At 48.0% G+C, this 16,069-nt stretch overlaps 1 protein-coding gene across 1 annotated transcript in view; it reads left to right on the top strand.

Moving 5' to 3' along the window:
* Positions 1 to 16,069, top strand: part of DNAJC3 (DnaJ heat shock protein family (Hsp40) member C3) — a 59,585-nt gene that overhangs the window by 26,691 nt on the left and 16,825 nt on the right. Inside the window, exons 7-8 of the mRNA XM_077297154.1 lie at positions 1,612 to 1,731; positions 7,010 to 7,115. Coding sequence (XP_077153269.1) covers positions 1,612 to 1,731; positions 7,010 to 7,115 — 226 coding nt within the window. The remainder of the gene's footprint in view (positions 1 to 1,611; positions 1,732 to 7,009; positions 7,116 to 16,069) is intronic.

Raw genomic sequence — 16,069 nt, 5'->3', positions numbered from 1 at the left:
CTGGGCAAGAAGTTTGGCAAGCTGGAAAGCCCTCAAGGCAAATGTTAGGATTTGTTTGTGATGTCTGTAAGCAGCTTTGTGGTAGTGTGCTTTGGGTAGTGTGGTGCCACCTGCAGGTCATTTTTCCTTACTACAGGTTTATGAAAATTAATGTTTAAACTATATTTTGTGATCGCATCGTAGATGTGTGGTTTGTTTGGCTAATTTCTTGCTGAAGGGGGCAAGTTTACCTTTCAAATGGTGTATCATCATTTGTGTGTGTGTGAGTGCAGTATGAACGGAGAAACAAAGTGATCACTGAAAAAGGGTGTTTAGAAAGAATATAGAAGGATTTCTCAACATTTAGTATGCTCTATTTAGCAACCTTGTTTTTTATTATTTAATCTGCAATACAGCCATTATTTTCCTACAAGGTACTGTTAAAATGTTCTGATACTGTTAGCAATTAAATCACGTTGTTGCTTTTAAGCAGTTGTCTTCATTATGCAAATAGCACAGAGATATTTTGCATGCTGTACACTAGTCATTGTTAAACTACCTCGGGGTGTACAGAACCATAATTTTGTCTCCAGCAGTGAACAATATTTTCTCACATTTATAAAGTGAATACAGCGGGGTGCATGTGTAGACATACAAATCTATGGGAGAGCTGGGCCTGCAGGGAGAGTTGGCAGCTTTAACAGAAACGGTGAGCTCTGCTGAATACAGCCCCGCCCACTGATGTAGCAAGCCCCGCCCACCCCATCGGTTTTCAGAGCCCGGAAGTGATAAAGAATCTGACACCACATCACAGGAAGTCAGGCGATTCTTAGCCAGAGATATGTGACGAGAGCAGCACAGGTTACTAAAAGATTTGAGAGGAAGAGGACTAGAACTCTACTGCCACCTATTGGAAGTAGCAATCCTAACAGTTAATGTCGACCCTTTAACGAGCCTTATCACATGACTTGGGATAAGAGCCAAACCAGAATCTCAATTTGCAGACACTGTTTCGGGGTACTGCCCCTCGTCAGTGCAAAGTGGAGATCTTGTTTGGCTGATGGAGAGGCGTCTGACCAGGATCCAAGAAGTATCGTTTCTCCTTGCGGAGAGTGACATGTTAAGCATGTCGAGGTGAGGAGACTTAAAGCCGCAATGCTCCTCTGGGAAATATGCAAATTGTCTCTTCTGAGAGGAAGAGGACTAGAACTCTAGTGCCACCTATTGGAAGTCGCAGTCCTTGACTGTTGGGATTGCTACCTTCCAATAGGTGGCACTAAAGTTTAGTCCTCTTCCTCTCTGAAGAGACAATTTGCATATTTCCCAGAGGAGCATTGCAGCTTTAAGTCTCCTCATCTTGACATGCTTAACGTGTCACTCTCTGGAAGGAGAAACGATACTTCTTGGATAAAAGATTTGACACAGCAAAGTATTTGGTTAACTGCTTATTTATGGCAGTTCGTTCACATGAAAGGGACATGTAAGTAGTGGCCATCGCCTTTAAGGCTATAGACAATTCTTCGCTTCCATCTTCAGTGAACATTGTATAGATTTATAATTTGTATTGCCTTAATTTGTTGGCTCTGTAATTATAATTGGGTAATTCATAAAAATGTATCTTTTAATTTTCAGTGAAATTCGGGAGTGTTTAAAACTTGATCCTGACCACAAAGATTGCTTTTCGCATTATAAACAAGTGAAGAAGCTGAACAAACAGATTCAGACCGCCGAAGAGCTTATACAGGAAGGAAGGTACATGATGCGGATGGAAATAAAACTTCTGTGTACATTAGTGTGTTCACACATGGCGGATTCCTTACAGAACATTAACAGAAAATCGACCACAAACTTTAGATTTACAAAGCACAATTAACAGTGGAAAAAAACACTACTTTTGAGAATTCATTTATGACATGGATTTACTGCTAATTTCTGCCATGTATAGTTCAAAAGGAAGAATCTGCATGTAACACAAACATGACAACTCGTCAGTTCACACTATAAATGTAGCATCTTAGAAAATTCATTAACCTACTAAATCGTGAATGATCAAAATTATGATACATTGTTTTTTTTGTGATTGAAGAGAACCCATCACTAGGTTTTTCCCCATATGAGATAAGGCCAGTACCTGTAAGCCCTCATATACTGCATTCTAATATGCTGAATATATAGCTGTGTGAAAAAGTAATTTCCTATTCTTTTGCATGTTTGTCACACTTAAATGTTCGGACCACCAAACAAATTTAAATATTAGATAAAGATAATACAAGTAATCACAAAATGCATTTTTTTTTTATGAAGGTCTTTATTAGTAAGGGAAAGTGAAATCCAAACCTACAGGGCCCTGTGTGAAAAAGTGATTGCCCCTGAACCTAATAACTGGTTGAGCCACCCTTAGCAGCAATCAAGAGTTTGTGATAACTGGCAATGAGTCTTTTACAACGCTCTGGAGGAATTTTGGCTCCCTCATCATTTTAGAATTGTTGTAATTCAGCCACATTGGAGAGTTTGCAAGCATGAACTGCCTTTTTAAGGTCATACCACAGCATCTCTCTTGGATTAAGGTCAGGACTTTTCCACTTCAGGGTCTTAATTTTGTTTTTCTTAAAGGGAACCTGTCACCCCATTTTTTTCAGTATGAGATAAAAATACCGTTAAATAGGGCCTGAGCTGTGCACATACTGAAACGGGGTGACAGGATCCCTTTAAGCCATTCAGAAGTGGACTTGCTGGTGTGCTCATTGTCCTGCTGCATAACCCAAGTGCACTTCAGCTTGAGGTCACAAACAGATGGATGGACATTCTCCTTCACTATTGTTTGGTTGGCAGCAGAATTCATCGTTCAATTTACCACATCGTCTTCCAGGTCCTGACACACTACCACCACCATATTATATTGTTGGTATGATGTTCCTTTCCTGAAATTCTGTTACCGCTATGCCAGATGTAATGGGACATACGCCTTCCAAAAATTCAAATTTTGTCTTGTCCATCCACAGAGTATTCTCCCCAAATCTTGGGTATCATCAAGATATTTTCTGGCAAAACTGAGACAAGCCTTTATGTTCTTATTCCTTAGCAGTGGTTTTCATCTTGGAACTCTTGGAGCATCTTTGAACCATGCGGGCCATTTTTGCCCAGTCTTTCTTATGGTGGAGTAATGAACACAGACCTTAACTGAAGCAATTGAGGCCTGCAGTTCTTTGGATGTTGTTGTGTGGTCTTTTCTGACCTCTTGGATGATTCGTCGCTTTGCTCTTGTGGTAATTTTGTTTGGCCGGCCACTCTCTGAAGGTTCACTACTGTTCCATATTTTCTTCATTTGTGGATAATAGCTCACTGTGGTTTGCTGGAGTCCCAAAGTTTTAGAAATGGCTTTATAACGTTTTCCACATTGATTCATCTCAATTACTTAATTTCTCACGTTTTCGATAATCTCTTTGGATTGCGGCATGATCTCTAGCCTTTGAGTGTATTTTGGTATACTTCACTTTGTCAGGCAGGTCCTATTTAAGTGATTTCTTGATTGATAACAGGCTTGTCAGTGATCACGCCTGGGTGTGGCTGGAGAATTTGAACTCCACTTCTCTAAGATATGATAAATCAATTAATTTGCATTTTAAGGGGAGTGGGGAGGTGCAAACACTTTTTTACACAGGGCCCTGTAGGTTTGAGTTTATTTTTTATTTACTAATAAGGACATTCATTTAAAAACTGCAGTTTGTGTTTACTTGTGTTATCTTTGTCAAATACTTATTTGGTGATCTGAACCCTTTACCTGTGGCAGACATGCAAAAGAACAGGAAATCGGGAAGGGTTCAAACACTTTTCACACAACTGTATGGCCCCAATTTGGCCTGCAAGATGAGAAAAACAAAGCTTTTTATTATACTTGGCGGACTGGGCCATCTTCCTTCCCTGCTTTGTGTGGGACTCGACCTACATCATCCCCACAGTGTCCAGCTTCGCGCTCCCGCTCAGGCGTACTTCATTCCGTCCTTGAAAGGCAAAGTATTGCAGTGTGCATGCGCCGGCACTTTGGCCTTTTCCTGCGCGTGTGTATTGCCGTACTTTGCTCTGCTCTCGACAGGGCTGGGAGAAGTACTCCTACTCGGAAACATAATGCTGGACCTTGTGTGGATGACATAGGATGCGTCATCCATACAAAGCATGGAGTAGGAGGACTGTGATTGCAAGAAGAGGAGGCACCAAGACCAGCAGCGTCCATTGGACAGGACCATCACGTAGGCGAGTGTAATAGGTCTCTTTCTTGTCCTGCAGGCTGGATTGGGGACATATATATAGCATATTAGAATGCAGTATATGCGGGTTAACGAGTACTGCCTTTGTCATATCGGAAAAGCCTGGTGATGACAATTTCCTTTTAAAGGGCTTGTCCTTCTATGGATATTTATTATCCACAGGATACCGTATATTCTCGAGTATAAGCCAACCCCCCCCCCCCCCCCCCCTAATTTTGCCACAAAAAACTGGGAAAACTTAATGACTCGAGTATAAGCCTAGGGCGGGAAATGCAGCAGCTACCGGTAAATGTCAAAAGTAAAAACAGATACCAATAAAAGTAAAATTAATTGAGACATCAGTAGGTTAAGTGTTTTTGAATATCCATATTGAATCAGGAGCCCCATACAATGCTCCATACAGTTTTTGATGGCCCCATAAGATGCTCCATATTAAAATATGCCCCATATAATCCTGCATAAAGGTTAATAATGGCCCCATAAGATGCTCCATAGACACATTTGCCCAATATAATGCTGCACAAATGTTGATTATGGCACCATAAGATACTCCATACAGACACTTGCCCCATATAATGCTGCACAAACGTTATTGCCCCATAAGATGCTCCATACAGACACCTGCCCAATATAGTGCTGCACAAATGTTGATTATGGACCCATACAGACACTTGCCCCATATAATGCTGCACAAATGTTATGGCCCCATAAGATGCCCCATGCAGACACTTGCCCCATTTGCCGTTGCTGCGATAAAAAAAAATAAATCACATACTCACCTCTCCGTCGCTCAGGCCTCCGGCACTTGCTATATTCACCTTTCCTCGTTCCGGCGCCACTCCATCTTCAGCGTCTTCTGCACTGACGTTCAGGCAGAGGGCGCGCACTAACCATGTCACCACACCCTCTGACCTGAGCGTCACTGCAGAAGACGCTGAAGACGGAGCGGCGCCAGAAAGAGGAGCAGGTGAATATCACGCAGCACTGCGCTCCCCTCCCCGTTATACTCACCTGCTCCTGGCGCGGTCCCTGCATGTCTTTTCCCCGGCGCTGCAGCTTCTTCCTGTACTGAACGGTCACCGTTACCGCTCATTACAGTAATGAATATGCGGCTCCACCCCTATGGGAGGTGGAGCCACATATTCATTACTGTAATGAGTGGTACCATGTGACCGCTCAGTACATGAAGAAGCTGCCGACGCCGGGGAAAAGATGTGCAGGGACCGCGCCAGGAGCAGGTGAGTACAATTAGACAGCCCCTGCTCCCCCTCTTCTGCCTACCCCTGGGTATGACTCGAGTATAAGCCGAGAGGGTGACTTTCAGCCCCAAAAAATGGGCTGAAAATCTCGGCTTATACTCGAGTATATACGGTAGATAAATGTCTGATCCCTGGGGACTCATTTGTTCAGTCTTCATTATTCAGAATCGGGCCTCAAGCAGCCTGTTTTTTTTCTTTGTATACAACCACAATGAACAGCGCATTAAATGGAGCAGTGCTTGAGTTTTCTTGTTACTTCTCCATCCAGAGTCAGTGGCACTGCTGGAGACATTGGAGTATTAGGTCACATCCTCCACTGCTGCTTCATTCAGACTCCTTGCTGTAATCGTACAATGAAGAGAAATGGTGGGTGGGAAAGCAAAACACCCATTCTAGTGATGGCGCCCCCTCCTGACAATCCGGGTATTTGTAGTTCACTACTAGCCATGGCAGACCAATGTTTATTTAGGAAAAGAATCAAGAATGAAATGCCTGGGAAGCAGAGTTGCTAACCCACCAGAAATGCCAGGACTGTCCGTAAATATAGGGCACTTTTTTTCTCTGCCCTTAAAAAGTAATGCGTCAGTGATTCATTTGAAGCTCAAGACACTTATACAGATTAGTTTGACCATAATTATCATTTTACATTGACTACAGCTGATGTCTACACATCAGAATTATGGGCTGTAGACATGGATCACTGATGATCATAAGAATTTATTATGGTTTACCAATTCTGTCCCTGATTTTTCAATAAGCTGTCCATAAAAAATAAAAAGTGAAGTTGGCAACCCTGCTAGTAATACTGTTCTGAATAAAGCATGGTATCTAAAGGTCCTCCAAGAGCAACTTTTCCCAAAAGCTTTATATATTTGGGGCTTATTGCCGGGACTGTCCCCACCAGATCTCAGTCCCCCTGAGAACCTATTGTTAGTCCTTAAAGCAGGTGGACAAACGCACAAATTCTGATAAACTCCAGACCCTGATTAGATGAGAATAGGGTACCATCAGTCAGGATCTGGCCCAGAACTGATATCCAGCATGTCAGGATGAAGTGCAGGAGTCTTGAAAAATAAGGGACAATGCAGTAAATATTACGTCTTGGCATAAACTTGATATATATTTGTCAATAAAAAATAACGCATGAAATGCTAATTGTACTCCAGTAACCATAGAAACATCCGACCAAAACCTCTAAAAACACTGGTGCTGCAAACTGAGAAAACCAAAGTTGGTGTCAGTCTCCACACCTGATGAGACTGTGTGAACACTCGATATGTGGTTCCATCAGGAAGGTGCACGGGCTTCATGGCCGATCACCATAGGAAATGTCCCATGTCTAACACATCAGCTGTGTCTTATTGGAAGTGAACTAGAAAGCTTAGATATACATATATAACAGAGGAGGCTTACTCTGGTGCAGAACATGGATGGTGTAGATCCCATTGTACAGAATTATTAGATTTTACTCGGTCTGGATTTAAATATTAAGGAATTTTCTTGCAGGTACGAAGATGCCATTGGTAAATATGGAGCCGTTTTGAAAACTGAGCCCAATGTCCCCATTTACTCTGCACTGGTTCAGGAACGTCTGTGTCACTGTTACTCAAAAGTAAGTGATGACCAAGTACGGTGACCATACAGTGATGGCTCTAATGCTGGAAAGCCTCTGATCGGCTGCAGCATTCACATTTTGTCCCAGTAGCCATGAGCATGGAGTAGGGCCGAAAGTGGGGGAGCGAAGTATTTCATTATTCTTTCCACCTCCTGGACCCAGTTATAAGGAGTTGTACAGTGAGCAGCAGCCCTTTTATCTTCTATGCTGAAAAACATGGTGAGGTTCATTCATTGAAGAAAAAGTGTGTTGTAACTCTTTATAACAGGGGTGGGGAACCTCAGGCCCCAGAGCCATTTACGGCCCTCGATGACCTTTTATCAGGCCCCCGAGAGCAGATTCTCAGGGACCGCATTCCTGGGCAGAGAGGTGTATTGTGATTACAACCAGCTCATTAATTTCTTCTTGCTCTGTTAGCGCACACACACAGTGCTCACTACTGAACACTGAAGGGCATGCAATGAAAGATTACGTCCTGACACCAGTGCCAGAGTCAGGATGTACTTTGTGGCCGGAGTTTGTACGGCCCCCGAAGGATGGTATACATAACCAAATGGCCCTTCGCAGAAAAAACATTCCCCACCCCTGGTTTATAAAATGAGATGTGCCCTGTTACCTACCTCTCACTCCCACCACTTTTTCCATAAATTGCTATCTTAATTACCATTAAAGTTCTATATTACTGTGTCGCCTCATTGGGGGACACAGGACCATGGGTGTTATGCTGCTGTCCACTAGGAGGCGACACTATGCATAATCTGAAAAAGATTAACTGTGGCTCCTCCTCTGCAGTATATACACCCCTGGACGGCATCAGCCTTCTCCAGTTTTTGCTTAGTGTCGCATAGGTGGCACACCTAAGATTTTTTCTTTTACTCCCTTTTTTTCCGACGGATTACAGATGAAGAAAAGTGGGTCTCCTGTGAGATTCCTGGCATGGCTCTTTCCTCGGCCCCCTATCACGGGGTGCCCGGTTGAAATAGAGATGGCGATTTCCCATGTTGCTCCTTCCCCAGTCCCTCGGGTGTTGGTTCGAAGTCGAGACCCATCCTCCTTCCCCAATTCCTTTTGGTTTCTGGGTTGAGGTGGAGGCGAGGATAAAGGCCCCTGAAGGTGACAACAGCACCCTCCCTAATCCCCCTCTGGGGGTATTAGGTTGAGACGCCTCAGGTAGGGCCTGTATAGGCAGCACTCTGCAGCTCCCAGCATTGGGCCAGCACACTGCGCCTGCATCCAGGGACCCCAGCTCAGCTACGGGCTCCTGTTGGGGCCGGGGGGAGTGCAGGCAGGCATGGCACAGACACACAGGGCTCCCTGTGCCCCTGTCTCTGCGGCAGCACCAGCTCTATACTGACTCAGGGGGATCCCTCACTGGGCCCCCCTTCCGATTACTGCCCCACCGCTATCCTGCCTTTTAAATCCGGAGGGGTCCGGTTCACATCCGACCCCCTCCCGGACTTTCGCGCCGGCCTGGAGCCCTTCTGGGCATTAGGCATCTAGTTTAGGCCCCGGCTTCAGCCTAGCTGAAGCCGCCGCCTCCTCTCCGCCCCCCCGGATGACAAATATGACACTCTACAGTGTCATAGAGGGGGCAGATCGAGGCAGAAAGGGTGCGTTTTTACACAGCTTTGCCGCCTTTTTTCTCAGCTCTTCTCCCCCTGCCTCTTCTCCTGGCAGCCATTTCTACTGCAGCAAGGATTAACCCTGCATCTCCCGGTCAGCAGAACCAGGATAAGGCCAGCCAGTCTCCGGGGGGCACAGGACTGTGGATCTTCGGCGCTGGACCTAGGGGCAAACTGGTGGGGTAAGATCACAGCTGGGTTGTTTTACTGGGCTGTGAATCCATATTCCCTATAAGGCTCTCCTATAGGGTTCTCTGCATAGATACCCCTGTAACGTCCTCTGCATAGCAGCCCTTCTGCAATCTGTGCACTATGCCGGGCTCAAGGTCCAAGAGAACCAGGCAGGACTGCTATTATGCATTCTGCACAGCCTGCAGGACCACTCTCCCCAGTGGCAGTATCTACCCACACTGCCAGGACTGCACTCAGACTACTGTGTCAGAGCCCCAAGAGGCCCCTGCCAATGCTTCGGTGTCTAATGCCACGCCGGAATGGGTCACTCAGATGTCGCAATCTATGACGCAGTCTATAGATAACCTAACCTCCACATTGCTTCAGGCTCTGCAGAGTCATGCCTCGGCTATGACCGTTACCCAGCAAAGGGAGAGCTTGGCTCAGGGACAGGACGACCCTGGCACATCCACGTCTAAGTCAGGACGCAAGCGGACCCACAGTCCATCTACGTCATCCCATAGCACTCGGTCATCCCCTTCTAGGGAGAGACACCGTAGTTCCAGGTCAGCTAGACCATCCCCTTCCAGGGACAGAGAACGCAGATCTCCGCAATCCCTGACCAGAGAAGGCCTCCTCCCCAGCTCACCCAGCAGGGGACGCCTCAGTGATACACAGGATTCGGAAGACATCTGTGACTCCGACAAGGAAACGGAGGGGTCCCTGATCCCAATCCCCCCTAGCAATACTGCGCTAGTTGAGGACTTAATCTCTTCCATCCATCAGGTGCTGGACATTTCTGATCCACCACCAGAGGCCCCAGAACACAAGATTTCCTTTGAAGGACCTCTGAAGCCGCCTAAGGTTTTCTCTAACCACCCAGAGCTTAAGGCGATCTTAAAAAGCAGTTCTCACAGCCTGAGAAAAAATTAGCTAATCACAAATATCTGGAGGCGAGGTACCCCCTTCCCACAGAAGGATACCAAGGAGTGGACAGACCCACCCGAAGTGGACCCCCCAGTCTCTAGACTAGCAGCACAGACCCTTCTTTCACTGCCAGATAGCTCAACCCTCAGGGACGTAGCAGACCGGCAGGTAGAACGCATGGCTCGTTCAATTTTCGAGGCCGCAGGGGCATCCCTGGCTCCCGCGTTCGCTTCAGTTTGGGCTGCCAAGGCCATTCTGGCCTGGGCCAAAAATTTACAAGCTCTCCAAGCATCCGCTCCTGAGCTGTCGGACCAAGCGGTTCAAATAGCAGTCGTAGCAGATTACATGCTTCATGCAGCTCTGGATTCAGCAAGGGGTGTAGCGGGGATAGCATCAAACGCCATCACAATTCGGCGTATCCTCTGGCTGCGCGAATGGAAAGCCGACGCAGCCTCAAAGAAGTCCCTCACGCACCTCCCCTACCTCAGTGGGCGTCTTTTTGGTGAACAGTTGGACACAATGATATCCAACGCCACCGGGGGTAAGAGTACCTCTCTTCCCCAACTAAAACCTAAACACACTTACTTACAAGAAGCGTAACCAAACTCGATTCCGATCCTTTCGGAATTCTTCGGGCTGGTCCGTCTTGCGTCCAGCACAAAATCGTAACCGTTCCCCACGCAGGAACAACTCACGATCAACGCAAAGGTCGGACAAGATCTGGCAGTCAAAAGCAGCCCAGTCTAAACCTAGAGGAGGAAAATCTCAGACTTTCTCCTCATCATGACTCACGGACCCCGGAAGACACCACACCCGTAGGCAGCCGACTTTTGCTCTTTCATCAAGTCTGGCTGCCTATTACAGAAGACAGGTGGGTCAGGGAACTAATGTCTTCTGGATACAAAATAGACTTAACCTCCAACCCACCGGACCGATTCTTCCTCTCTGTCCCCCCAAAACCACCAGTCAAGGCTCGTGCCTTCCGGAAAGCGGTCTCCTCGCTTTTTCAAGCAGGAGTCATAGTACCGGTCCCCATGGCCGGGCGCTTCCGAGGGTTCTACTCCAATCTATTCGTAGTTCCCAAGAAAGGAGGCAGCGTTCGGCCCATACTAGACCTAAAACAATTCAACAAATACGTACGGGTCCGTCACTTCCGCATGGAGTCCCTTCGGTCCATCATTGCGTCCATGGAGAAGGGAGAATATCTCGCCTCCATAGACATACAAGGTGCATACCTGCATATAAAGATTGCACCTGCTCATCAAAGATTTCTCAGGTTCGCAATCGACCAGGACCACTACCAGTTCGTGGCTCTCCTGTTGGACTCGCCACGGCTCCCAGAGTGTTTACCAAAGTCATGGCAGCCACCATGGACGTCCTGCACTCCAGAGGCATAGTAGTTGTTAAATACTTGGACGATCTACTCATCAAGGCTCCCACCTTCAAGGACTGCGAGCTCAGCGTCTCAATCACAATCGACACTCTGAGTCGCATGGGTTGGTTAGTCAACCTACAAAAGTCATCACCAACCCCGAGTCAGTCTCTGACCTTCCTGGGAATGCTATTCAACACCTCCAGGGGTCTAGTGCTCCTTCCCAAGGACAAGGCACTGGCTCTCCATCTAGGAGTTCGCACCCTCCTCCGCAAACCCCTCGATCTTTCCGGTTTGCCATGAGAGTTCTCGGCAGGATGGGGGCAGCAATAGAAGCCGTCCCATTTGCCCAGTTTGGTCTCAGGCCTCTCCAACTAGCCATCCTCAAGTCCTGAGACAAGAACCCTTTCTCTCTCGACAGGGAGTTCCGGCTAATGTTGTCAACCAAGAGGTCCCTGCACTGCTGGCTCAAGCCAACCTCGCTAGCAAAGGGGAAATCCTTTCTCACAGGTCATTGGAAAGTTCTGACCACCGATGCGAGCCTGACGGGTTGGGGTGCAGTGCACCTACACCACGGGGTGCAGTGCACCTACACCACAGGGCACAGGGCAAGTGGTCCCCAGTGGAAGCGACCAGGCCCATCAACATCCTGGAAATTCGTGCCATCCTCCTGGCATTGAGGGCTTTCCATCACTTACTTGCAGCCTCTCACATCAGAATACAGTCGGACAATGCCACGGCTGTGGCATATGTGAATCACCAAGGAGGGGACCCGCAGGACCCAGGCGATGCGAGAAGTGTCACATATCCTCCACTGGGTGGAGGACACAGGGTCGGTTCTCTCGGCGGTCCACATTCCAGGTGTGGACAACTGGGAAGCAGACTTCCTCAGCCGACAAGAAATAGACTCTGGAGAGTGGTCTCTCCATCCCGAAATTTTTCGCCAGATCTGCCATCGCTGGGGGACCCCGGATGTGGACCTAATGGCATCCCACTTCAATGCCAAGGTCTCCAACTTCATGGCCAGAACACACGATCCGCGGTCGCTCGGAGCAGACGCTCTGGTTCAGGACTGGACCCAGTTCCACCTCTCCCCCTGATATACAGAGTGGTGAGGAAGATCAAACAAGAGGGAGTTCCAACCATCCTAATTGCACCGGACTGGCCCAGATGTACATGGTACGCCGACATAGTACAACTTACAGCAGACACCCCCTGGCGTCTCCCCGACCGCCATGATCTTCTATCACAAGGCCCGTTCTACCACCAGAACTCAGGGGCTCTCAATTTGACGGCGTGGCCCTTGAGACCTGGATTCTAACCCAGGCAGGGCTCTCGCCAGACGTCATTGGAACCATGATCAGGGCACGGAAGCCAGCCTCTGCCAAGATTTATTACCGTACCTGGAAAGCTTTCTTTACCTGGTGCAAATCTCGTGGCCAGACCCCACTCCCTTATTCCCTACCCAAAGTAATTGGCTTTCTCCAATCGGGTCTGGAGGCCAGGCTGTCATTAGGCTCGCTTAAGAGCCAGGTGTCAGCCCTCTCTGTGCTTTTTCAAAGGCGCATTGCTACCAAGCCGCAAGTAAGGACTTTTCTTCAGGGGGTTTCCCGATTGGTTCCCCCCTACAGACGACCACTAGAAACGTGGGACCTCAACCTGGTCCTGACAGCATTGCAGGAACCACCCTTCGAACCCCTTAAGGAGGTCCCGCTCCGCCTTGTCTCCCAAAAGGTGGTTTTCCTGGTGGCAATCACCTCGCTACGCTGGGTGTCTGAACTGACAGCACTCTCCTGCAGACGGCCCTTCATGGTCTTTCACCAGGACAAGGTAGTTCTTCGTACGGTCCCATCCTTCCTTCCGAAGGTTGTGTCCAACTTCCACCTCAATGAGGAAATTTCACTACCATCCCTTTGTCCGGTCCCGATTCACCTCGTCAGGGCATTGCGTATATACGTGTCTAGAACTGCGTCCTTCCGGAGGTCTGATTCTCTTTTCCTCCTTCCGGAAGGCGGCCACAAGGGTCTGCCAGCTTCCAAAGCTACCCTTGCCAGGTGGATCAAATCCACCATACAAGAGGCCTACCGCCTTAAGAATTCTCCTCTTCCAGCCGGTATTACGGCACACTCTACACGGGCAGTAGGGGCCTCCTGGGCCATTCGGCACCAGGCTTCGGCACAACAAGTGTGTAAGGCGGCCACTTGGACTAGCCTACACACGTTTACTAAACACTACAGGGTTCATACCCTGTCCTCAGCGGATGCGAGCCTGGGTAGATGTGTTCTGCAGGCGGTGGTGCCCTAAATATAGGGGCCTGTCTGCACAATATTTGTCCATTGCTTCCCACCCAGGGACTGCTTTAGGACGTCCCATGGTCCTGTGTCCCCCAATGAGGCGACAGAGTAAAGGAGATTTTTGTGTACTCACCGTAAAATCTTTCTCTTAGCCTCTAATTTGGGGACACAGCTCCCACCCTGTTGCCCTTTCCGGGTTTTGCACAAAACCGGAGAAGGCTGATGCCGTCCAGGGGTGTATACTGCAGAGGAGGAGCCACAGTTAATCTTTTTTAGATTATGTATATTGTCGCCTCCTAGTGGACAGCAGCATAACACCCATGGTCCTGTGTCCCCCAATTAGAGGCTAAGAGAAAGAGATTTTACGGTGAGTACACAAAAATTCTCCTTTTTTGTCATTCATTATAGCAAACTTTATAGCTGCAGCATCTGTGACAGACTGTAGCCTTTTTTTGTAAGCTTTCTGACAAGCAGCGAGGTGATCTACATTGCTGGCCAGTGTCGTGACATTTGTTTTTTTTGTATTGGTGTTTTATTTATTTATTTTTTTAGCGTTCAGTTTTCTCTAAATGCAAAATTAGAATATTGGGAAAGTTGCTTACAATTCACATCTTGTACCGTTTTGCTAGTGTGGATGCAGCGGCATGATGAGGAAGGAGGATGTATAGAAAAAGAGTGGATGTGGAAGTATGTGAGTCGCCCTCCAGGGCCGTGGGATACTTTGTACTGGGTCCGGTACTTAAAGGGGATGTCACGGTGGCTGCGACCCGGTCCGTGGCCCTGGGCGCCCAAATAAAGGGAAATGTTTTTTAAGGGTTTAATAAAGTTTGTGTTCGTGATGCCACCTGTGGGGACCGACACTGCTTAAAGGGGTCCTCTGGGGTGATGTTATGGCAGCTAGATGGTATAACTTCCCACAGGTGAAGTTGGGTCCCCAGGGCTCCCGGTGTGTAGCTGGTGATGGTGGGTAGTGTATAAAGAAACGGAGGACACAGGTTTGCAGTCTCTTTACCTGCCGAAGGCTTTACCGAAGGCTTCAGGCAGCCACAGTCCAGGGCATCAGATCACAGGTACAAGCAGGGTCCGGCTGGCTTGGAAGCGAGTTCAAAGTGCCCTTTAGAAGCCTTCCTACCAGCGCTTTGATGTAGTCCCTTGCTGCCTGTGGCTTCAATCAAGGTCCTCACCATTCTCTCTATCCTCCATAAAGGTGGGACACTAACCCGTATGACAAGTGACTCGAGCTTTTTCACAGGGTCTCTATCACGACCCGGGCTCTGTCACTGTCTCCTTGGTATTAGGGCGGACAGGTTACGTGTACTAATCCAGCTGTCCTGCCGGTTTCTGCTGTGCCTCCTAGAGTCTGACACAACCTCGGTCTTCCGGCTACTGGAATCTGAGCTCAGCCAGGGAGGTAGCCCAAACGCTGCTATGCTCCCCTGGTGTCACTCTCCTGCACTTCGCTCTCCTGCACACTCACTATACGCTGTTCTTCCTTCTCTGTTTTCCTGTCCAGGAGCTGCAGCACCTCTGGCTGCACGACCCCTCACACATCTCTCTCCTTTCCTCTTCCCGCTAGGAGCTGCAGACCCCCACGTCTGCTCAGCTATTCTCCTTTCATACCAGCTCTGCCTCAGCTGAAGATCCGTGACAAGCTCCTCTCTGGCTTTTTCCAACTCTCCTTCCGGCCTCAGACTGCTCCAGTCTGCTGTCTGGCCTTCTCTGTCCCTCTGACAGAGTGACTAACTCACTGACTTCTCCAGCCAGAATATATTTTGAGGAGCCACCCACAAACTGGGTCAGGGCTCCCCCTTCTGGCCTGGAGTGTGAACATGTGTGCTTTGTGGTTACCTGATAGAAGAGATGTTCCCTTGCTTCCAAGCGTGACATCACTCTCCCACTGAGGAAAGCAATGCCACTGTGACAACCAGGACCCTGGGGTGTCACATATGCAAGTCTTCAGGGAGAGCAGATCACAGCGGCTGTACTGCACCACAGTGTAGATGGGGAGATGAGCGCACACAATTATTAGAAGGACACTATCAGTAGACTAATAAATCTCCTGCAGTGTCATCCACCACGCTGACTGTTTTCTGCCTATGCACAGTGTACACAGAAAGCTGCCAATCAGTGGAGTAGACTAGGTTCTACAGACCTCAGCATTCATAGAACTTGTAGATCTGTAGGAAATAAAACAGGCCTTTTATAAAAGAAAGGAAAAAAATACAACTCTCAGCCCAGTAAATGACACATTGCTGGAATCAGGATCTCTGTCCCTACATTATGCTGCTCTCAGATGCTGTAACAAAAACATGGTGACAGATTCCCTTTAATGACCAAGAAAATGATACGGATATCATGTAATTATACCTCCTCGTCTGTTCCTCTATTTCTTTCGGCCTGACACATCTGCTTTTTATGTACCAGTGTGATAACTGTCACATTCTCCCGCTGACAGTTACGATCTTGCAAAACGTGCGGCAGCACTAGCAGACGCCGGCTGGATTCCTCCGCTCTGTGTTGCCTGACATCTGCCTTCACAAGCAGCCAGTGTACCTGCTAATTTCA

The sequence above is a fragment of the Ranitomeya variabilis genome, chromosome 3, assembly GCF_051348905.1.
Source record: "Ranitomeya variabilis isolate aRanVar5 chromosome 3, aRanVar5.hap1, whole genome shotgun sequence".
In the NCBI taxonomy this organism is placed as follows: Eukaryota; Metazoa; Chordata; class Amphibia; order Anura; family Dendrobatidae; genus Ranitomeya; species Ranitomeya variabilis.
Note: the sequence above shows the minus strand (reverse complement) of the source record. Positions and strands in the feature narration are given on the sequence as shown.